Source organism: Mollisia scopiformis (genome assembly GCF_001500285.1).
Source record: "Mollisia scopiformis unplaced genomic scaffold LY89scaffold_8, whole genome shotgun sequence".
In the NCBI taxonomy this organism is placed as follows: domain Eukaryota; kingdom Fungi; phylum Ascomycota; class Leotiomycetes; order Helotiales; family Mollisiaceae; genus Mollisia; species Mollisia scopiformis.
Window position 1 is genome coordinate 266,142 of NW_017263588.1, and position 23,738 is coordinate 289,879.

A 23,738-nucleotide genomic window follows, 5' to 3' on the forward strand; every position below is an offset into this window, starting at 1 on the left:
ATCACCTTTTAGCGATTGAAGCGATGTGCAACAAAAGTTGAAGTATAAGTTACTTTAGTTAAACTCTTAGAGATAATCTAACTCTTTTCATATCCTCTGGGGCGATACTCTACTGGAAAATGTAAAATTTAGAGCAGTACCATTCTGAGTTCAAAGGATTTGCATTAAAATCTCTAATTCCGATCCTGTACTGTCTAGGATGATCTAAAAACCAGGCGTCACTTGCTATGCTCGTGCTTGCACACTCTACTTTATCCCACCAACTCCAAGCCAAACCAACGTAGTTGTTGAATCTACCCACAACCAGAACTCCGCGCCCAAATTTTCGTGAACTCATAATGCATCTCATCTATCCAATGTCTATATCTTGGTCTGCTTGACCATCCATGACAACAAATCAACCTTCGTGACAACAGCTACTGGCTTCGAAAAACCATCGCTCTCAATGCCTCCCTTCTCCGTGACAATAGCAGCACTGTTCCATTCAAAGAACTTGCTGAGTGCCGAGAGAGGAGTGTCCAATGTAATCTGGACAAATTTTCTCTTAGGAGTCTTCTGAACCTTGCCTTCAGAGCCATTTGCGAGACCATTGCTTTTTGGTGCTTCCGTAAGCTTACTGATGTCTTTGGGGTCGGTGACGACTTCCGGGATAGAAGAGAAGTCGAACATGACCTCTGAAACAGGAGTCTTGCCAGTTGCTCGGCCACGGCTGATCCAGCTGAGAAGATTACCCAAAGTGACGAGACCGACGAGCTTTCCACCAGTTGGCTTGAGGACTGGGAGTTGATCGAAACCTTTCTCTCGCATAGTTTCAATTGCTTCTGAGCATGGTGTGTCTGCAAGGACGGTGGTGACGGGTTTCAATCTAAGAGAACGGATAGTGGCGCCGTGATATGGATCCTTCTTTGCCGAAGCTGCAGTGAGAATTGGAGATGGTGGAGAGGTCGTTGGTGGAGTAGGCGGAAGTAAATCGTTTGCTGCCAACCAGTCGTCGTCGGCAAATTTACTCAAATAACTTCGGATGCTGTCTGGTAAGACCACAACCACAATATCACCCTTTCCAAGACCAAGCTCCTTCACGCCTTTCACCATCGCTGCAATAGCACTGCCGCTGCTGCCACCAACCAGTATTCCCTCTTCGGCAATCAAACGTCTGGCATAGGCGAATGATTCTCGGTCGTCCGTCTTGTACCACACATCCACAATCTCTCGGTCCAGAACGTCAGGAATAAAATCATAGCCAATACCTTCCACTTTGTAGGCCTCATTGGCATGCTCTTGGTTGAGGGCTTCTGGCAAAGCGAGGATAGATCCAAATGGATCGGCCGCAATGACCTTGACATCTTGATTGTGCTTCTTCAATCCTCTCGCTAGACCAGTAATTGTTCCTCCAGTACCAGCACCTGCCACAATAGCCTTGATCTTTCCTCCAGTCTGCTTCCAGATCTCCTCCGCAGTTCCGTACTCGTGAGCCAATGGATTATCTTTATTTGCATATTGATCCAGAATATGCGAATTTGGGATCTCCTTTTGTAGACGCTTAGCAACACCAATGTGAGATTCTGGTGAATCGAAAGCGGCTTGGGTAGGTGTTCGAATAATCGTTGCACCAAGTGCTCGGAGTACAGCAACTTTCTCAGGCGACATCTTCTCCGGCAGAGTTATAATTGTCTTATATCCTTTGATTGCACCAACTAATGCCAAACCGATGCCGCTGTGACTTGTTAGAATCTGCTAGACTTACTCAGTATGATTACCTACGTATTTCCACTTGTTGGCTCAATAAGTGTATCTCCTGGCTTTATCCTCCCAGATTTCTCAGCCTCTTCAATCATTCGTAGGGCAATGCGGTCTTTGACGCTTCCACCTGCATTGAAAAGTTCAACTTTGGCATAAATTTCGGCTTCAATCCCAAGGCTTTGTGGAATCTTGTTGAGACGAACAAGAGGGGTATTGCCAATCAACTCGGTGGCCGATTGTGCCATGGCTGGGAAGACCGCTGGTTTGCTAATGGTTGACATCTTGATTTTGAGTTGCAAGAGAGTGAAACTTCTTGAAGAAAGTCTTCTCGAATGAACGAGCGAGGGGTCTGTACAAAAAGTATCGTATTTTGTGGCGGAATTGCGCGAGTTATCAGCAATCTTTCAGGTCCGATGCTAGCCGAAAGCAACACGTGATGATAAGACATGGCAGGTGGATGGAGGCGTCCATGTATTATTGCTGCTGTTAAAAAAGCGATTATGATACTGTAGTCAATGGTGGTTCGTGAATTTGTGAATTACGTTCTAGAAGATGCTCTTTCTTCACAAAGTTCATTTTTAGTATCTGTACCTACCTTAGGCTCGTGTTCTATTTTCCCCTGTCGAGCTGCGCCAATCGCCGCTTCTAATCAAGCCTGCCCTGCATCGACGAACGCCTCCGCCTCAGATTCAAGTTTCTAGCCATCAAATACCCAGACTCAAACCCAACATCACCAATTCTCATTGTCGCAACAAATTTCGTCCCTTTTGCGCAAGTCACTCGTTTTGTAGATCGATCACACACAACACCATCATGCGTTTTTCCAGCGGTCTTCTTTTCCTTGTGGCATCCGCCCCCTTGGCGATCGCATACCCCGAGTTCACAGTACCTGCTGCAGGCGCCTCTGTCCCTGGTGGGACAGCTTTTACTGTCACTTGGAAAGATTCTGGAAGTGCACCCTCGAATGCGGATCTCACGACGTACACACTGTTCCTGTTCTCGGGCTCGAATGCCACTCCGCAACAACTATACCAATTAGCTGCCTCGACTATTGCCGCCGGTAGCACAGTGAGCGTTACGGTACCTCTAGGTACAGGAGGAGCAACTACAAATGCATAGTAGGTGATATACCTCCGGGGTCTCCATCATGTACTGACAGTATCCCAGCTTCCTAGGAATGTTATCGGTGGCATCTGCGGGTGGAACTATCTGGACATACTCCGACCGTTTCACACTCACCGGTATGACTGGCAGCTTCTCAGCAGCTGTAATTGCAGCGAATGCGGCAGTCGTCGGCACGACTGGTCCTGACCCAGTCAACGATGTTACGGGAACTTCCAATGGAGCAGCTTCTTCAGCTGCGGCAGGTGCATGGGGAACTCCGTACAACGAGCAAACCGGACTCACGAAATACGCTCCTATGCAACCAGTTCCTCCCACTGCTATTACTGCCACGAACACATCGCCTCTCTGGCCAACATCTTCGGTCGTTTTGGCTAGCACTTTCTTGCCAATTGCTAGTCAAGTAACCACGCTCACTCAAGCTAACACATTCAGTGTTTCAAGTCACGCAAACACGGTATGTTTCGAAGCTCGATTTACTTGCCTTATACTGACATATTGTAGGCTGCTGCAGCATCATCTCCCACCGACGACATGCAGAAATTCCTCAACAGATGGAAAGATTAAGGGGCTACATAATCCACAAGCGAGATATGGTTACGTACGACTCTTAGAGATGTACATTTTGAATGGGAATGAATGGTGTTCTGGTGTTGGAGGAATCAACAGGATATTGAACCTTTTGTAAAGGTACACGAAGAACATTATACCATGCATGAATTTAGCAACATCAGAAGGTTATAGCCGAGTGGTTGGATTGTCTCGATTGTTGGTCGAAGTGAGCTGCCAAGCTTGTTTGCATGTAGTCGTATAAGTATGCAGCTACTTCTTTCTCTTTACAATTCGGACCAGCATGTTAGGGTCTAGGAGTTTCACATTTGATTACTGATTCCTGGCTCTTCCCGATATTGCGACTTTGCCCATTAAAGCTACTTGCTTTGCTCCCAATAATATATAGCATTTCGTCTAATGCCATCACACTTCTTTCAATTTCTAACAGGTGAAGCAGATATAGATGTAACTCTAAAATTTGTATGCACAGCGAGCATTTCGAAGTGTTCTATATCAAGAACTTCACATCTTCATTGCTTTCTCCTAGTCACAATTGGTTCCGTTGTCATTCTTGAGCTTGTTGTCGACTTAACCTTAAGTGGTCGTACCTAGAAGCGAGCTATCTACAAATTTTCCTACTAATGAGTCAACAACCCACAAAGGCAGCCAGTGGGGCCCCAACACCTGTGCCATATGCTTCAATAAGGATATCTGCGCCATAAAATCAAGGCCCAAACGGTGGTGTGGTGGTAAGTCCTCAAAGTCACAATAGGATCCAGATCTCTAAATCTAATATTTTCATAGTAATGGTAGCACGTCAGATTGTGGCACAAAACACAATGAATCTCTGTCAATCTGGGTTCGATTCCCAGCGCCGCCAAGAGCAATCTTGGATTGATACTTAGGGTGGTTCGATTCCACTAATAGTGATCTTAAAAAAAAAAATTTTTGATTCTGATTTTGAAGCTTCCGAATGTGGTTGGAGAAAGACCGGTTTGTGCGAGGCACGTGATCGTTACTTTCCAAATCAACCAGAGTCATTGATTAAATGTTACTTTAAGATAAGAACCAGAGAATGTCTTAAGTTATTCGATACTCTGCATATGAACACAAATTTCGAGTTGGAATAATGGAAGTGGGAATTGCGGACTTCTCGTGATCAAAACGCTATTCGTCTTCGCCTTTTTTTTTTGGCTCAGTAGCCACAACGTCTAGGAAGCCAAGCACTCCGAAGCCATGGGAAAATCAAGGGCCTTCCTTCAAAATCACTTAGTACAAGGCATTCATCACGGTGCTTAGAGGCACAGTTGTCCACGAATTGGACGCACCGGCCTGCGAGAGTTGCTTCACTCAAAATATCAGTACAGATGCTCACCTCGAGACGAGTCAAAGCCTAAGGTTGATCAGCCATCTAGCAAGAGAATTCTACAAGTAGACTTCTCGTCGATACTAGGCCCTCACAGAACGGCTTCGGTGCGTAAATGGGTGTCACCGGAAGTCCACCCTCCTTCCCCGCCGGCGGTACAATCCATCTGCATTCAGGACCATTCACCAAATGCAGCTCCCATCCAGACTTCCAGATATACTTACACGGTCTAGCGAATCACTTCTCTGCCCACTCGTTCTCGTCTATGGAACAGATCTGTAAATGCGCCGCTTCTTCGCGCCGCGTCCTCGCATATAAACTACGATCAAGCTATTGTGATTCGCTTCAATGCACCGAATGTATTGTTCTTACTTTATGAATGATGTTGAAAGTGGAGGAGAGGAACCCAAGGGCTTCGTATGTACTCTGCGTGAAATTCTGGAAGAAATATCAAGGCATAGTTAAAAGGCCACTTTCGAGCACGTTTTTGGATAACCTAAAGAGTTATTGGGTAGCGTTCGCATGCCTTGCTCGAGGTGGCTCCACAAAAGGTCCAGTTCGTAGTCTTATTTGTATGCTTGCAAAAGGCACAATTCGATGCTCGAAGTTGTAGGGGTTTTGTTCTTTCAAGAGGCGCCTCTCCGCCGTCCTTACCTGCAGCCCTAGACTTGAGCTCTGTGCTCGGCGAGATATGGAGCGTGAATCCGACCTCAGCATGATGATGGTTTCACGACAGTATCTAGGCTGAAGTTGTTCCTCGTGGATTCAGCGAGATACAAGGGAGCTTATGCCTAAGCACGATGACATGTATGATGGTACCAGAATCAAAGCTGATATTCACGTTTTACGCTTTCCTAGCTTCACCTTGGAAAAGCTGGCTATTTTTTTTTATTGGTTAGAAAATTTGATGCGTTTTGTTGAAGCGGAGGAGGATTATAGCACGAGAGGTACGATGAATTAATCGGAGTATATGGTATTATTGCAACATGTACATGTTTGTTGATAATCTCTGCTGACAGACCTTCATTATACAAGCGGAAGCCAGATGGTACATTCCTGGAAGACACAAGAGTAATCATAGAAGGTCCCACAACCAGACTGATGGAAAGATAGTGAAGAAGCCCATATCCGGCTAAGTAAGGGTCAACTGTTTCTAGTATTCGAGAATGGCCCCAGACTAGACACCTGTTTTGCAACAGAAACTTGATTACTGGGATCCAGAAAACACGACACTCTGAGCCCCTCAACATTTAAAGGTCTGACACATCTGCCCGTCAATCCTCCTGTCGGTAATCGTATTCTATTCCTAGCACACCACATCCTCGGATTGCATCCACCCACGATTTCAAATCTCGCATTCTCTCCTTATTCATCACCCTACATCATCACACCTCGCATGCGTGAGCACTCACCCCCAAAGCTCACCCGTATTTCATTTTTGTTGCAAGTCGACCTTTGCCAAAAGCGAAAGCGAGACTCGAAATGGACGTCGTTTACGGCTCTGCTGCTCGCATTCTTCCCTCCCCGTCCGTCCTTCTCCCACAACATGCCGGCAGACAAATAAAGGAACCCGGTACTGTACAGTATCCTCAACACCTTTGTTGCAAGTCGACAAACCGACAATCGCGAGAGCGAGCACCAAACTGGATGCCGATGCAGAATACAGATTTGCCCGTCCAATACCCGTCACCCATCCCCTGTTCTCCCGAACACGAGGCTAGCTAGAAGTTCCATATAAACAAGAAAGAAAGAAGAAAACCGGACTTTTGTTGCAAGTCTACAAAACCAACAGTTCCCGAACGCGAGACTGGAATTGGACATGAATACACTATCTATTCTCTGCCGGCCGGCAGGTAGCACACTTTTTCGTTGCAAGTCGACACAAAAACCAACAGAACCCGAACGCGAGGCTGGAATTGGATATTCAATACGCCATCCAGCTCTTTTGTTGCAGGTCTACAAAACCAACCTTTCACGAGGGCGAGCATGGAATTGGAGGGTAATACGGAGACTCCACTAGTAGAAAGAAAGAAAGAAAGAAACAAGATTGGATGTAGAGAAGCGTTTGTTGCAGGTCTGTAAAACCAACCTTTCACGAGGGCGAGGATGGAATTGGATACCAACCCGGAATCTGGGCTTTCGTTACTCATGCTCTCGCACCTTGCCCCACTTGTGACCGTACTCGCTCGCCATGGAACAGAACAGACAGAGATTGAGCATTTCCCTATTCCGTCATTGTAAGTCGACAGACAGAAAAAACCAACGTTCTCCTCCCTCGCGAGCGAGTGGGAGACGCGTACTCAAGCCGCATGTTGAGACTTTGCCATGTTGCGAAGGCGGGATGGTGATTGGTGCGCAATACGGATGAGCGAAAGCGATACGAGGGTGAGGGATTGGAGCGTTGCCCCGCGATGTTGGGTGGCTGAGAATAGATTGGTGATGGAGTTTTGCGGCGTGTTGGTGTATGAGGGATGGGAGGGGCGTGTTTGGTAAGGTGGGAGGAGTCAGCGATTACTGTTTCTTGGGAGAGAGCTGTTTGGAGGGAGAGGATGCTTTTTGGCGGATCTCCTTTTTAGTAATAAGCGAGGGACTAGAGACTTTCTCGTGGTCAAATTGGTCGTACTTGTGCTGAAGATTCCTGAGGTTAATACTCAACTCTTGAAGACTGTGAGGAATTGCTAGGATTCTATAATTTACTATGTTTCCAGAAGCCAACGACTTCTCTTCCAATGACGCAACTGCAAATCATTCAATGTCTACTCGTCGGCTAAACCAAAGTTAGGCCGATTTGTTTAGACATAACCGCGAGTCGGCCACAAGCTTAAAGCTTTTAATAACCGACGAATAGAAGCTTCGTCTTTGATTCTCAAAGGGAGAAGAGCAGTGCCTTGGAGATACGAAAACCCATGAAGAGGCTACAGTACTTGTACGCACATATAATCCACAAACGTATACAGAACTGGGAAGTATGCCATTGGCGAACACACTTAATTGGTTGATGCAATGTAAGAATGAGCTTCTAGTATACAATAGCGATCTTGCTTTTATCCATCTGATCATACATCTCCCCATCCCTAGCTCTTTAAGCAATATATTCCTTCCTCCCATTCCATTATATTTCCTTTCGATTGAGGTGGTACACAGATTTACGCGTTCCAGCAACTGGAAGAAAAAGGTAAAGCACCGCCAAGTAAATAACAAAGTATACCACCATCTAGACTCCTGAGATTTTGACAACTGAAAGTGCGGGTATTTACAAGAGATCTAGACTACACTTCCACGAGGACGCTTTCGCGAACTGCCTGGTGTGGGATGCATCTTCTCCTGCTTTTCGCGCTTGAGTTTCTCGTCCAGGACACGCGCTGTACCACATTAACAAAACTCTTAGCACCGTACATAAGAAGAGGAACTCACTAAGCACATCATAAGCGAATTGCGGAAACTCCAGACACATCTGTCTAAACTCAACCTCGGCCTCCGACCTAAGAGTATGCGATCTCGTCGCCCAGAAATTAGCCACGGGAGCCCTGATCGCCGTATCGTCCTTGTGCGTATGTGCATACACGTATCTAGCGTACGCAATCTCGCCCTTAGCCGTCGAGTTCACGCAATGGATCTTCGAGCTCGCCAAGTTCTTCAAGGTGGGTAGAGTGAGCGTTTCCGCCAGCGTATAGACTCGAGCGTGTTTGAGGAGCTGGTCGCCGGTCTCGTCGACGGTGGGCGTGGCGGGGTCGCGTTCGAGGTCTTTAGTGCCGGCGATTTTGCGCGGGAAGTAGTCGCCGGTGTAGAGGAATTCGAGGAAGCATCCTACGGCATCAAGGTCTTCGTCTATGAGGTCAATTCTGCGCTCCTATTATTCAAAAGTTCCAATTAGCCTCCAATTATCTCTTAACTATCAGAACTCCAGCACCAAACCTCGCTCTGCCGCAGAGAGAGAAATAGAAAAGTAGGAAAAGGACCACAAACCGAAACCTCATCACTGAACTTCGAGCACGCATCCTTAAACCACGGACTACTCTCCAACAACATTTGATGCGCCATTAAAAGCGCCTGCTCATCCCCTTGTCCCACCAATAACCCAATAACCGGACTCTTCAAGTAATCAATGTAGGTAACTCTCGCCGGCCGAGCCTCATCCATCGTACCCTCTTCCTCAAACGGCAGCCCATTTCCCTCTTCGTCGACGAGGCCGGTAGATGGAGCTACGGAGCTTTCAATCTCGACTACGGCTTCGGTGCCCATCTCCACGTCGCCGGCGTCGTCGTCCGGGATCAGGTCGTCGTAGTTGGCGGGTGACTCGGCCATTGTGCGGTCGGTCGGGCTTGCTTGGAGAGAGATTTCGATGGGGAATTGGATCAATTGAAGGTCAATTCGAGAAAAGTGCGGTGGCTGGGGAGAGCTTGGATTTCTATGTTGTTAAATCAACAAAGACGAGCGCAGCAGAAATGTCAATTCGCTTTCAGTAAATAATGCTTTGATCGCGGGAGTTGCATTAACGAGTGTCTGGAATCAAAACGATGCTTCTTGAATAAGTTTGAGGACAATTGAAGGAGTGATAAGAGAAAAGAAGTGCGCGGGGTTGAAGCTCTGGAGAGCTTTCAGCCTTCTGAATTTACTGTAAGCTTGTTGCGGCCTTGCGAAATCGCAAGGCCACAATCACACACCCCATACCCAGGTCATTATTGACGTACTGAATCACCCACACGAACGGCGTAGTTTTACTCCGCCAAGTGATAAATTTGACAAATGGATACGGGAGCAGGCAGCGACATTTACATTGTGGCTGAGGCTCAAAAGTTAAGTTGAACGACGTCTCTCTTCTCTTATATATCTTGTTTCTCCCGTTTCGTTTTAATAAATCCCCATTCTTGTGTCTGTTCACTATTCGCGCTGGGAGTGAAGGAGTGACGTGAGATCAAGAGCCATGTAGCTCATCCATTGATCAATCTTCGATCTTTTCCTCTTCTCTACACTCCGCAGAAACCTCTCGAACAAGAATATACAAAAGGAGAACTCCAATTGGCCGTTGGCCGTGCTATCTTGCTACGCCGAGCATGCAATGGTATCAAATACAATACGTCGAAAATAAACCTCCCGCCATCGAATCAGACTTGGAACTCCACAATGAGAACGCCATACCCCATGCATTTTTACCCATTTGGACAGCTCATCGACCGCTTCTCCTTGCTCTATCGCCAGTAGTAGGAATTGGCTTCTCGATCCTCAAACACCAGAGTAGGAGATCCTCCAATGGCAAAAATACCAGAAAGATCCTGTTACACATAAACGCAATGATGGCCACGAAGAATGCAATACAGGCGTCCAGGTAGTAGTGGTTCGCTGTCGCTACAATCGTTATAAGGATCCAGCAGGGATAGGCAATGGCGAACAGGGCGTAGAACAGTTGCCATGGCTTGGATTTACGAGATTCTCCTGGTTCAAGAGTTTTGCGGAAAAGGCCGGAGTGGTAGAACATGGTGCAGCCGATACAGAAGGAATATCCGAAATGCATGGAAGGCATGGCCGCTAAGGAGTTGACATATTTCCCACTCATCCAGACACTTTCCGCCTTGTTGTGCCCTACACTGTCGAGGAATCCGTACTCTCTTGGGAGAAGGCGTGGTGGCATGCAAGGGTAGAGAATGAAGATAGAAAAGGCGATGAGGTTCGTTAGGGTCATCGTTCTTCGGACAATGGCGAACGTGTTGAATGACGGAGCAACATAGTACCACCAAGCGATGAATCTGGATCGAGTCAGCAAAATTCGAATCTCGGGAAGGAGGAAAAATTACCCAACAGTTCCAGGAATATGGATCAGGGCGTACGAGCGATTCAAGACAGTCAGGAAAGTTTGGTGTCCATGCATGAACCACTGCTGCACCTCCTGCTCCCTCACCGGCCACAAAAAGCTCAGCCAGGAAAACTGCTCGAACTCCAAAATCGCCAATCCATGATCCTGTGCCACATCCCAGATCCCAGTTTTCGAAAATATAGCTTGTGCAGTCAAGCTCGTACACCGGTAGAATGCGTAAGTGATGATCCAATAAAACATCTCCATCAAAAACGGGAATTTCTGCATGATCCTGCTGTGGAGGTGATCCGCAAATCGGGAGGAGTTTGGCGTGTAAAGAATCGTTCCGCAACATGATCGTTTCTTTGGTGGATACTTCATCGTAGACATGGAATCTTCGCTCACGTCGTCTCCTGCGATCATGTAGTCCCTTGAGAGGAGGTCGTCGGATGACCGGGCTGAGTCTATATCGTCGTCCAGTAGCCCTTGGGACCTTCTCCTTCGTCCAAAAAGCTTATAGCCATGTCTTCTTGTTATCAGCATTGAGCCGATTAGTATGCTTGCGACCATCTGCGCGTTCCTGTTAGTTTTGGTTATCGTATGCAAGTTATTCACGACTTACAACTGGTTCCGCCCATCCCGGGAGTCTCCAAGCTGGAGCAGAGTTCCATTCTGGTTCCTCGTACGGGATTGTGATGTTAAGAGAATCCATGTTGGTTTGAAGTTTTCGATGTTCGTGGGCAAAGCAAATGTTCCTTTATTGTTGGCTAGGCCCTAACTAATGATGCGGTCTTGGTCTAAGAATGCGCCGGGTCCCACGGAAAGAATAAGAAGCCTGGCTATGGTTTCCTGAGATATTGTTTTTGAAGAAGTAGAAGAACCTCGTAATGAGTGACGAGGATTAAACGTGGCAAAGTCTGCTAGGCTGACGTCGTGTGGAAGAGTTCAGATGGGAGACGTGACCGCGACGCAGGGCAAGCACGACCGAGGAATGGACGTTTGGAACTTGCAAAGTCGAGCCTCACGAAATGGTCGTCGAAGAAGCAGCCACCGATAGAGAATGAGGCAAAAGAGAAGAGGAGAAGTATATCCAGGAAAAAGGCCCCGAAGCAAAGCGGTACGTAAAGAAAGCAGCAACGAGGGCCAAGGCGACCTGATAATATCCAGCTTTGCCTTGAGCTGTCTTGGCATTCTTGGCTGGGCGGTGATCCGCAATTATTCTTAGATGGATGGGATCCATTGCCAAGACGCTTTCTTTCTCCAGTCCTTATTCACGAATATTGTACTGTATGGGCCAATGCCATCGTCATCTCAAGGGGACGTCGACAAGGAGTATCCAGTTCGTCTGAGCGTTGAGCGCGATATGATTGGATGCACTACCCCAGCCTCAAGCTAAGACGAGATAGCTGACGACGACGACAGACAAAACGTGGCCCGAAGCGGTTAGTGGTCGTTTGATGTTCGGGTGCCGATTTCACCACAATTATATTTTAAGCTTATGAGAGCCCCATCAATGCTCGCAGAGAATACAGTACCAAATACCAACAATGTGGCTGTGGACGTTGTTGAGCTTGTTTCCAATATCTCGTTGCATTAATTGCTCTCTCACCGGCAGCCCAAAGTCTTCTTCGGCATGAAGATGAGCTCAACCGTCCCAAGTCCAACAGCTGCTGCTTCGCGATGACGAAACCTCAAACGATATCTCCCCCGAAGAGGGCAACTTTGATTTCCCATGTGGTCCCAATCAAGGCAAGTCTCGAGTTCAAAGCGCCGCCACTCCCGTCACCTGGCCTGTCGAGTCTTCAGGAATCAGGACCGAACGTGGGAACAGTGGGGCGTGCGTCTCCTCCTTGATCATGAAGAATGCTTCCGTCGCAGCACCAGCCAAACAGACCGTAAAGCTCGTATGGGAATGCGCAAACCGCACATTCAACTCCCCAATGTAACTGTACTCGGTCTACAGACCGACCGTGTCATCTAATTTTATCAGATGTGCAGTACTGTACAGAGACACAACTCATCTCTTCAAACACTCTCATCGTACTGCCGTACTCGCCACTGGGTTACCCGGGTACTTCGCATTCAGGAAAGAGCACACGACAACCAGCTCCACTCAATACAATGCAACCTTTCCTCATCAGGTAATTTTCCACACGACAAAGGAGTTCAGAACCTGAAAATCCACGCCTCCAACCAGCCTTAAAGAGCGCCGTCCCACACTTCTTGCAATGACGGCGGCTTGGCATTCATCTCTCCCAATCATGAACTTACAACGGATCTCGACTCGGACGCTTCTCGCCAATCATAATATCTTATCTTGCTCCGGTCCAGTTAGTCTTGTTCCGGAATAGATTGCGATGCGGCTAGCTAAGCCTGGGTTTGCGGATGGCTTTTCCTCTCGCATTGGTGTGGGATGATACTGTACAAGATCGCGATCCTCCCTCAGCCTTCAAGAAATCCGACATCCAAGGCCTTGGTAGCCTCATTTCGCTCTTTCGGATTGGTCCCGTCTCCGAACATCTTCTTTAACTTTCTTGGCAGCGCAGCATGTGAGATTTTGGATTGATCGGTGAGTAGACGGCGGCGAGGAAAGGAGGCACAGTCATCTTCAGACTCAGAACCTTCTTTCTCGCATTAGGCGCTCGATTGAGTCGAGTTGAGGATGCCGCCTCACGCCTGCACGAATCACACGCTCTTCCGGGCCGTCAAATTTCCAAGGTTTGGGTCGATCGGCAACGCCAGCAACCAGCAAAGGTGTGCAGAACTCGCAGCTTTTCTTCATGTGCGAGCGAGGCTGTGCAATCATCCCACCTCGTACTTGTAATCATGAATTATGAGATCCCAATCTGGTATCCAATTCATAGGCCTCCTTCGCTGAGACGGCGCGGGGCGGAGATTCTATTCCTCCATCCTTCGCAACTTTTTTGTCGCTCTTCGTTTACCTCGTTTACCTCAATTTTCTGAGCGAAGACTGCATTAAGATTTGGGAAAGTGCGGTCTTGGCAAAGGGATAAAATAAATGCTCAAAGAAGCTTCACGCAGCGAGAGTTTGCGATTCTTGGTGTGGAGGTCTGGTGGTACCTGAGAGCGAAGAGAAATTCCGTAGCCACTTGGAAGCGAGACGGAAGCGAGCTCAGGGGACAGTGACACGACTCAAGCCAACACCAGACTGGTTTTCGTCAAGCAAAGCACTGAAGGAGTTCTTGTTCCTTTACTGTCATCAACGTAAAGGTCGTTGCGATTCTCGAGATTCTTGTGCAAGGTGCATCAAGACCGGCTGAGAATGTGTTTTCGCGCTTTTCTTCCTCGTTCTGAACAAAAAATTGCTACGAAGGTCGAGGATGTTGATTGATTGAAACGGTAAGAGGAACTTTTCCTAGCGTATGGTGCTTATTTGATCATTTGGAAACCTTGAACTGCGAGCTCGACTCCTTTGCACCGACAAAGTTTTGTCGGACGAGAAGACGAGGAGCAGTTTCTTATCGTTCTTCTTGGAAATAATTCTCCTTGGAACAATGGTATAACTTCATTGTCCAAAGAGCACAGAGTGAGTGGAGCCGAAGGGAAGGAGAGATACTTGAACAAGGGATCTTCGATTGATCTGCTTCCTCGACAAGCTGAACGCTATGGACTAATTTTGCACATCGGATTTGTGCCTCCCCTCCTTCCTCCCTTCTCTTCTCACAATTGATCCCATCACAGCTTCGGAATATCAGAACCGTCCTGCAAACTCTTTTAAAGATGAGAATCCTAAGGGCCACCATATCATTCTAACACCAAAAAATCGGATGGCAGGGATTTCGATCCGCAACCAGCCCGCCCAAACTCCGACATACTTCTCCGCTGCATATCTTCACACCCTAGCGGACACTTCTTAATCAGGTATATCCATTGAAGAAGAAACTCAACTCCAGTGACCAACAATCACGCACGGCCTATGCCGATGTGGAAATCTACTCATTCAGCAGCAGCAAGCAATGCCTACACCCCGCAATACAATCGCATATCAATTCACTTTCCGCTTACTGGCTCCTTGCAGGACACATAACATGTTCACTCTTACTATTGGTTCGCTTTGACCCTATTCGCCCAACGAGCAATAGAAACAAGTCAACGTCTGTCCTTCAACCCCAACATTCGAGAGAGGGCAAATGTACCGAATCCCCGCAGAAATCTCATCAGCAAATTTGCGATGTGCAACAAAACGCGTATTATCCATTGTCTGACTTTGAAGATAGACTTCGCAAGATATCAAATATACCAAATCCCCGCAGAAATCTCATCAGCAAAATGCGATGTGCAACAAAGATTGATCATTGTCTGTCCTTGGCAAGATAACCCGTTGTCTATATTTAGAGACAGACTTCGCAGGACAGCAAAAATACAAAATTCCCCGCAGAAATCCTTTCAGCAAAATGCGATGTGCAATAAAAACTGCTCATTGTTCGTCTTCAAGAGTCACTTCAACACGGTGAATACGAGGACTGATGCATTGATGCTCTTAACTTATTCTTGTAAGTACATCTTCCGCCCTTTCCAACCCTTTACCAGACGAACTTGCGGGCTTGTTTTCAAAATTTGGAATCGTAAGGGTAAGCTGCTACAGAATTTTTTTCAGATGCTATACTCTCCGTGAGTGAGTGAGACGCAAGCCACTCTGCTGAGTGGGTGCTGTGTGGTAGCTTAGAACTAGGAGAACAAGGCTCCTTGCAACCTCAACAATGGTGCTCTCAGTCGTCAACACCCACCCTCCTAGCCGATAGTACCACGGACACGATCTTTCGATGACACTAGTACGAGGCTAGAACTTAATGCGTGTAAACTTCGACAAGATGCCAAATGCACTGCTTTCTTGGATCAAGGTGTCATTGTCCCACGTGTCGAGAGACAAGCCATTCGCCAACGATTTGCAGATAATAGAACTTGACAGTCTTGTATACTCAACATTCGAGCTCCAGGATTTTCTCTAGAATGTCATGATTCACTTCTAACTCGAAGTATTCTTGAATAATCAGAGAAAGCTTCGGGGCATGGTAGAGGAGTCTTTTAGATATTCCCTAGAAAGAACAAAAGCGTGAAAAATGTTCCTCGCATTGGCATCAAGAATCCGTTCGATGTATGGAAAAGAAGAAGATCGAATTGTCCGAAGCGGGACACAATGAGTATGCATTGCATAATTATGAGCTCAAGTCAATGCAGGAACACTGCTTGCCAATGAACCATCCCATGCGCTTAGAAAGGGTCAGCAAGGTCAATTCAATTTCGGGCCCTTCGGAAATACGAACCCCGGCTTTGCTAATGTTCCTTATGAGTCACTTAAACGGACATCAATGGATGAGTATCTTCAACATCCACCAATTGGTGAAGGCTGGCTAGGTGATATAAACAATTCCAACAATGCTAAACCTTGCTATCAAGATAAGAAACAGGCAGCAACGAGGATCGTGCACGAATATGACTGATACCCACGTAAGAATGAGAGAAAAATCCATGTTCATGTCTCGTCCATTCAATATCAACAGCCACTCTGAATCGCACTTGAAGTCTTCCAAGAGTTCTTCTCGTCAATCCGGTGTGATTATGTCAGCTTGGACATACAAAATATTTGTCAGCGGTCAAACTAACCTAACAAGCGTTGCGGGGTAGCTTCACAGAGCTCGGCAGTCCAACGTCATCCCGGACAACAGCTCAACACCGATCACCAAGTGATAGATCATGTAAGCCTTCGGTGCAATTGATGAAGTAAGAATCCTTTCATTTGTACTCCTTGACCTCAGATCATACAGGGGAGCTCTATTCTATATCGTTCTCTCGAAGTTATAAGTCTCCATTCCCTCCTCAATTCTTTCTCTTTTCAATCAATCACTTCTCAATTCTCTTCATCATCTCTCGATCAATTGACTACAACAGAACAAAACTCACAATGGCTCCTCAACCATACAAGATCTCCGTTCCCCAGGAGAAAATCGACAACCTCAAGCTGAAGCTTTCACAAGCAGAGTTCCCAGACGAGCTCTCAGAATCAGCATGGGAACTCGGTGTCCCTCTCTCTGACATGAAAAGACTCGTCAAAGCCTGGCAACAATGGGACTGGCGACAAGCCGAAGAGAAAATTAACAAGCTCCCTCAATTCCACACTCCAATTAACGTCGACGGCTTCGGAGAGCTAGACATCCACTTCGTCTGGCAAAAGAGCGAAGTCAAGAACGCCATCCCATTGCTATTCTGCCACGGCTGTAAGTCCCCTCCTCGACCCATCCACGAACATTGTCTGACAACATCCAGGGCCCGGCTCCTTCATCGAAGTCCAACACATCCTCCCCCTCCTCGCCCAACCCAACGGCCCCGCCTTCCACATCGTGGCCCCCTCCCTCCCGAACTTCGGCTTCAGCCAAGGGCCCAGCAAACGCGGCTTCGCCTCCGCCCAATACGCCGAAACCTGCCACAAACTCATGCTCTCGCTCGGCTACCCCGAGTACGTGACCCAGGGCGGCGACTGGGGCTTCACCGTCACCCGCGCCATGGGCAAACTGTACCCGCAATCCTGCAAAGCGAGCCACATCAACATGATCCTGGCCTTTGCGCCGACATGGAGCAAGAACCCTTTGCTGGCATTACAGCACGCTCTCACGCCTTACAGCGAGAAAGATAAAAAGGGGTTCGAGCGCTCGGAATGGTTCGCGAGGGAGGGGAGAGGCTATAACCTGGAACAAAGCACAAAGCCGCAAACGCTCGCTTACGCACTGAACGACTCCCCCGTCGCGCTGCTAGCATGGATCTACGAGAAGCTGCACGACTGGACAGATTCCTACCCGTGGAGCGACGACGAGATCTTCACCTGGGTCTCCATCTACGCGTATTCACGTATGGGACCGGGCGCTGCACATCGCATCTATTATGAAGTGACGCACACGCAGCCGGGGCCGGGACGGGTCACACAGGCGGATATCGCGGGCTGGATTGGGGGCGTGAAGTTGGGGATGGCGTTTAATCCGAAGGAGTTGGGTGTTTTCCCCAAGACGTGGTGTCGGACGCTGGGGCCGGTGGTGTATGAGAGTGATAATGAGAGCGGGGGGCATTTTTTTGCTACCGAGAGGCCGGAGTTGTTGGCGAGGGATTTGAGGACGATGTTTGGAAGGAAGGGGGGTGCGTTTGGGGCTGTGAAGGGGAAGAGTGGGTTTGATGATGGGAAGGCGAGGTTGTGAGTTGAAAATCTGGGTTGTAGGTGTTGTAGCTGTTTAGCTATTAGAGTGTATTGTCGTTAGTCGTTAAGCAAATCGGAGTTCATTTACTAAGGCGAAACTTGATCTCACAGTGCAAAGTTCTGGAATCTCTCTTGTTCACTTACAAGCTCCTTCCTTCATACCATTATAACCTCAAGCAAACATACCCTCCTCTGAATAACAACCCCTACTACCACACTCACACTAAAACCTCATAATCTCCTATTCACCCAATCATACAGTATACAGTTCCCTAACACTCAACTTTTCCTAAGTGATTTATATAAATTGCACTATGGCACAGAGCGGGCCACGGATTTCAAAACGAAAACACTAAATAGATGACTAGCAGGATATAAAATGAATCTGGTAGAGTATGTGCGTACTGCAGTAGGAGGTTTTTTAACATGTGGTAAGAAGGGTAATGATGCTTGACCGAAGATGTTAATTGACTGCTGAGAATTCCTAGATCTCATATTTCTTCTTCGCGAATTTGATGTGCAAGCCACTGGACATACAAGAGAGTCGTAAGATGATACCAACATCATTCACTTTACTTGCACCATTATAAAGAAAGCAAGATCAAGCAATGTATATAATATTCCACCGATCTTCAGCTCACATGCTACGCTACGCTATGCCTCGCCATACGTACTTTTCATCACTCATCTCATCTTATCTCACATACCTCTCCAACCGCCCCGTAACCCTATACAGCACGTCCCAAACACAAGAACGCCATCCCCATCGCCCAACATCCATCCATTCCATCTATTATACACCGTCAAAGAACCTTGCAGTTCAAAATTGTAAGGAAGGGCAAGCTTTTGTAACGCGTATGTAGCCGCGACTATCAACGAACGATTCCAGGACCATGTCCCGCATTTGTCCCGAATCAAGCAACCAAAACATAAAGTATCGCGCCGAGCCCAAACCAACCCAAAGTAGAACCCATCTCTAAGGAGCGTCGCTAATAAAACCACAATATCACGAACGAATAAAAACACAGAATGTAAACGAACTTTTTGTCTGCGCGCCGCGCTATGCTGTATTTCATAATCAGGCACTAACGACAGTTTGGAGGGAGGAGCTTGGCAACATGTCGGTCTCTACTTCTCGATCTTCGTGTTCGCTGACACGGCTGTTTTTCTCGTTGAAGGCGTCTCGGACCGGGGAGTTGGTTGCGGAATAGAACATGGCCTGTTGGTTTTGACTGCTGGGTCGACTGCTATTGCTTTCCTCGTTCTCGTCTTCGACGGGTGGAAGAGGAGTGCGTCTGCCTTCTGAGAAAGAGATTGCTTCACTGTCTTCTCCATCCGAGACTACTGCAGCGGCGCTTGAATCTCGTAGCTTCTTATGTAACTCTCGGAAGCTTCGCGCGGTCATGGTGCTTGTCGTTGCAGCCGAGTCGTGACGTTCGTGGAACTCGTATGGCTCTGCAAGAACAGAATGGAAGTCGTCCTCTATTGTCGCAGGTGAAAGAAAACCAGGCTCATCTTTATGCGGCTGCTTGCGTAGTCGCAATCGCTCATCAGGAGACATGCTCTGTAGCTCTGAGCCGAAGGTGATAACGGATGCCTTCTTACCGTGCACAACAAAGCTTCCAGTGCCACGAGCCAAAACATCTTCCTTAGCCTCATCAAACATACCAGCACTTGATGATGAGTCTTTTCCCTTTCGACTTCGGTGGTGCGAAGGAACGTGACCTTCACGAAGAGTGCGATGCAAACTTCTTCGAATCTTGCCTCGATCAAGTTTCTCCTTCTCAGCTACACGGTCCTTACTCTCCTCATTTTCAAGTGTGTGACGCTTGCTGTCTGGCGTCCTCTCTGCTCCAACAAGTCCTGCCTGCTCGAGTACAGCCTGCTCAGCGGCATCAATATTCGGCGAAGGTGCGCGCTGAGCATCACCTGAAGTCACAGGTTTCAAACTCGATCTTGATGGGGTTGGATCTAGATCAGGGCTGCCTGGTGGAGCAGCACTTGAAAATGATGCTTTGCGAGGGCTAGTAGCATCGAAAGCGAGTGGAGGCAGCTCCCATGATGCTTGCTGTTTGTGGAAGCTGGAAGTTGTGGTGAGTGTCGGTGGTGTTGAGAAAATATCATCCATTGCATTTTCGGACTCTTTTGCTGGGGTTTGAGTCGTCGAGGTTGATGGTCTGTTGGCAGAGTGGGAAGTTGGAGACCGCGGGGTTCTCTGTGCAGCAAGGGTACTACTTGCTTTCGAATGCAAACGAGCAAGAGCAGTCCGTTCCGACGTGGGTGTTTCTACTACGATCTCAGTACGAGGAACGGAAGTATCGACACCCCGTTCTTCTTCTAGATCCATCGTCAAAATATCCTTGTGGCACTTCAATCTCCATATCTCCATTCTTCCCCACTTTAATTGAGCCGCCATCCTACCAGCAGCCAAGATAACTTGCTCCCGGCTCTTTTGTTGGATAGGTGCGAGAATCTGAAGATGTCGGGCATTTCTCAGCTGTGCATCGAGCTGTTTCTGAGCGACAGCTAACTTTTCCTCTGCATCTGCAATCTTTTGCAGCATGATCTCGCGACGTGCTGCAAGAATATCTTGGGCCATCTTTGCGTCAATTCTACCACTCACAATAGTAACCTCACCGGTCGGAGTTTGAATCGATTTGGTTGACTCGTTGGTGCTATCCAGTCGTCGAATGCCGCGGCTTCGTTGACCTTCGTAATTCCCACCGACCACACCTCGCATTCGGACCCCTGATGTCCGGAATGCAGCAGCGTAATTGAGCTTTGCAAGCCAATCATTCATCTCTTGCTCATTATCGGCTAGGAATGTCTCTTCAAATCCGCCATGTCTAACAAAAACGAACGCATTCTTGTGCTTCTTGTACGTAGAGTCCAACAAGGCTACCGCATCATCAGTTGACATTAGCGCGTCGGGCTTGAATTGATCTAGAGGAGGCTTGAATATGACTGGGATGCCATCGTGACCTTGCTTGATATGTGTTTCAAGCTGGTGCATCAGATTCTTAATCCAGGTCGTGTTCCTGAAGAAATACAGTTGAGCACCAGTAAGGATAGCTCCCCATTCTTGCCATGGAGATCTCGTCTTCTTCTTCTTGGCATCCTTCCGCCAGAGTAAGCCAACCTTAGTGATCTTAATATCCACAATACCAGGATGTGCTTCCTGGGCTGACGAAGGATTGTGAAGCGTGTTCGCATTCAAGAAAGCGTCTGGTCTTGACCTCGCAGAGACAATTTGAAGGACTCCAGTTCGGAAAAATGTTTTCTGCAAGTCTTGCAGGTTCAGGCTTGGAGCGGTTCCCAGGTAGTTGTAATGTTCTTCTAGATACATTACCTCTTTGAGATTTGGTCTCAGTGTGTCGAGCTTGCTATCAATTATGAGAGTGTAAGGATCCACAGGATCTTTTGATGGTCTTTTGGCTGGGTCAGCCGCGCCACGAGGAAAGATGGACTTCTTCTTCATCTTATGCTGAATGATGCGCTCGCCGTTGATATCCAGATCATCCTCAACATGAATGAAAGGAGTGTAGGAGATATTGTCGTAGAAACATTCTAGAATCTCATCAAAGATACCCTCCCCACGAGTGTTCTTCAAATAATCTGGCTTCTGCATCTTATGCTTGTTGTTCTTGTTGAAAACATCAGTGTGTAATATAAGCAGTGAGAAAGCTATGAAGTAAGCTTGGTCAGGCGATGCGTAGATTCCAGGATTGCACTCATGATATCGATTCGCGAAACCTTGCAAGCACCTATCAATTTGCTGAGTCTCCTTTGGCAATTCTACCTCCATCAGGAGTTTACGAATCGCCATGTCCATGGGGTCACCGAAGAAACCAAAGCCACGCATGTAGCTTCGAAGAACCGCTTGCGAGAAGTTATCAGTGCCTTTTGAAAGCACACTAGCTACAACGCCTCGACTAACAGCTTCCTCAAGGCGAACTAGGTATTTTGCAGGTGTATCATCCTCGTGTCTTTCTGGCAAAACGATAGGAGGGACAGGCTCACGTGTTAGTTGTATCGAGTTGTTCTTCGAAGTACTCGAACCCGGGGTTGCAGGTCCCGAATGATGAAAGGGCGGCTCAGAATTTTGCCGTAGCCTGTGAGACAATCCAAACAAGTCGCCAAAGCTCTTTCTGCCAGTCGAAGTAGAAGTACGTGTGGATGGTAAAGTTGGTGTCGGTAAAGGATCCTCGCTTGGGACATTTCGCAAAGAGCTCAAAGTCGAAGATCTACCTCGCATACCAAGTCTTGCTCGCGAAGGAGAAGATCTATTCGACGCAGCTGAGCCTTGCCTGAACAAAGGTGCACCTGGGACAGCAAAAGCAGTTGAGGACTTGGCCAATGCACTGTGAGAAGGTGAGGGTAGAGGCGAATGGGATCCACCATGCGAACCCAGTCCCACATTGTCAACCGAAGGAGAACGAAGCGCCGTAATAATGGGTGATTCAGGTGGTGGAACCCCTGCAGAACTTACAGACGTGCGAGAAGCAGCTGGGTTCTGAGGATTGGATTTTTGAGGGAGATGCGAAAGATTAAATAACGGTGCCGGCTTCTTCCTGCGAGGGAGCCGAAAGAAGGTAGTGGTGGTATGGACTGTGTGCGTAGTAGTCGTGGTCGTGGCATATACTCCATGTTCACCAGAGCTTCCATCTGATCTTGAAGACTCGGACAATCGATTGATTGGTAATGCCAAAGTCGAATTGGCTTCATCTCCATAAGCGGGAGGTGAGTGGCCTGCTTGAGTTTGTGGACGGTTTTCAGGCTCATCGAATGTAACTCTGCCTTTGCTACCGGACGGAGCGGTCTCCGACATTGTTTTCCTTCTTTCCTTCTTCTCATTCTTCGTAACTCTGAGGGACATTGGTGCTTCAATAGCGGTGTCTGCTGAGGAAGATTTGGTACGGCTTGGCATTTTCATCCTGGACTTCTTTGTCTTGATTGACTTCGTAGCATTCATGTCCATAGTTGGCGCCGTGGTGATGATCTCAGGAGCTGTAACCAGTGTTAGCGTTGTCTCAAAAGATAATCTGCCAAACTCACGACGTGGAAGTGGAGGAGCGTCGGCCTGAGTTTGGGCATGGAGACGGGCTATATCGTACATTAACATCCAGTATATTCAGCAGAAAGGAAAATAGCCTTTAATTACCTCTAGTAGACAATTGAGAGTCGGAGGCATGTCTAAACTTCAACATGCTGAAGCGACGATGTTTTTGGCTCTCCTCTTGTACCGGAGGAGATGTCGAACGTTGAAGCCCCTCGTCTGCCTCAGCTGACATCCTCGCTGGTGCTGGTTCATCTGCGGCAGACGATGGCGATAGAAACTCTGCTGCAGATGGCCTTCGTGGAATCTGCTCACTGGCTCTCCCATCGAGGGGGGGTCCTCGTGGCTGATTGTTCGAGTCGGCAGCATAGTAGGAGTGTCTCCGTAGGTCTACATCAGATACCTGCGCCTTGCGAAACAAGCCTGGCATGAGAGGCATGATGGAATCGAGACTGCGAAGTCATTGATCTCGCAGACGTAGTGGATTGATGGCGGATGGGAAGAATCACATTCGGGTCTTGTTTTGGGAATCTCGATGTGTTGTTTCTTCGTTTCTGGTTGTCTGAGCGTTGATCGAATGAGGCTGGGAATCCTGGTTGAAGGGTCTCGGAGGCTGGCTGGTGCGACCAAACGAGTGACTAGAGAACTTCAATCAAGAACTCAACATTTCAAGGACACAAGAATAAATCAAAAGCGTGGAATTGTAGTCGAGAAGGAAGAAATCTGCAAAAAAGCTTCGCAGATGTCATTCATCGACCGATGGTTCCGATTAGCAGCTCTTGGGTCTGGAATCTTGGTCTTGGTTTCTAGTGAACGAAGAGACGAGGCAGAACCAAGTCTGGATGGAGCAATAGTGCAACTCTAATATTGTCGGGTCTCTCTATTGGAACACTGCAGCTGCGCCTAC

General features: G+C 47.7%; 6 protein-coding genes across 6 annotated transcripts; 2 read left to right on the plus strand and 4 right to left on the minus strand.

Annotated features, from left to right (window-relative positions):
• Positions 1 to 144: 144 nt before the first annotated feature.
• Positions 145 to 2,262, minus strand: LY89DRAFT_706011 (putative cystathionine beta-synthase). Its single transcript, XM_018217491.1, has 2 exons — positions 1,762 to 2,262; positions 145 to 1,714 (listed from the first exon to the last, which is right to left on the minus strand). The coding sequence occupies exons 1-2, from the start codon at positions 2,019 to 2,021 to the stop codon at positions 361 to 363; spliced, it is 1,614 nt and encodes a 537-aa protein (XP_018073478.1). The 5' UTR covers positions 2,022 to 2,262; the 3' UTR covers positions 145 to 360.
• Positions 2,247 to 3,808, plus strand: LY89DRAFT_706012 (uncharacterized protein). The gene is made up of 3 exons (XM_018217492.1): positions 2,247 to 2,858; positions 2,908 to 3,319; positions 3,367 to 3,808. The coding sequence occupies exons 1-3, from the start codon at positions 2,554 to 2,556 to the stop codon at positions 3,427 to 3,429; spliced, it is 780 nt and encodes a 259-aa protein (XP_018073479.1). The 5' UTR covers positions 2,247 to 2,553; the 3' UTR covers positions 3,430 to 3,808.
• Positions 3,809 to 7,753: 3,945 nt separating this feature from the next.
• On the minus strand, positions 7,754 to 9,359 carry LY89DRAFT_683060 (uncharacterized protein; the record flags this gene model as incomplete). Its single annotated transcript, XM_018214625.1, has 3 exons — positions 8,747 to 9,359; positions 8,195 to 8,630; positions 7,754 to 8,142 (listed from the first exon to the last, which is right to left on the minus strand). Coding segments are annotated over exons 1-3 (868 nt in total), but the record flags the coding sequence as incomplete, so codon positions are not given.
• Positions 9,360 to 9,516: 157 nt separating this feature from the next.
• LY89DRAFT_478251 (uncharacterized protein) lies at positions 9,517 to 11,399 on the minus strand. The gene is made up of 3 exons (XM_018207824.1): positions 11,194 to 11,399; positions 10,573 to 11,141; positions 9,517 to 10,524 (listed from the first exon to the last, which is right to left on the minus strand). Exons 1-3 carry the CDS (start codon positions 11,281 to 11,283, stop codon positions 9,948 to 9,950), a joined length of 1,236 nt encoding a protein of 411 aa, XP_018073481.1. The 5' UTR covers positions 11,284 to 11,399; the 3' UTR covers positions 9,517 to 9,947.
• A 4,846-nt stretch (positions 11,400 to 16,245) lies between these two features.
• Positions 16,246 to 17,867, plus strand: LY89DRAFT_612628 (alpha/beta-hydrolase). The gene is made up of 2 exons (XM_018210628.1): positions 16,246 to 16,807; positions 16,857 to 17,867. The coding sequence occupies exons 1-2, from the start codon at positions 16,495 to 16,497 to the stop codon at positions 17,774 to 17,776; spliced, it is 1,233 nt and encodes a 410-aa protein (XP_018073482.1). The 5' UTR covers positions 16,246 to 16,494; the 3' UTR covers positions 17,777 to 17,867.
• A 510-nt stretch (positions 17,868 to 18,377) lies between these two features.
• On the minus strand, positions 18,378 to 23,641 carry LY89DRAFT_612630 (uncharacterized protein). Its single transcript, XM_018210629.1, has 3 exons — positions 22,937 to 23,641; positions 22,831 to 22,878; positions 18,378 to 22,782 (listed from the first exon to the last, which is right to left on the minus strand). Exons 1-3 carry the CDS (start codon positions 23,268 to 23,270, stop codon positions 18,854 to 18,856), a joined length of 4,311 nt encoding a protein of 1,436 aa, XP_018073483.1. The 5' UTR covers positions 23,271 to 23,641; the 3' UTR covers positions 18,378 to 18,853.
• Positions 23,642 to 23,738: the final 97 nt, after the last annotated feature.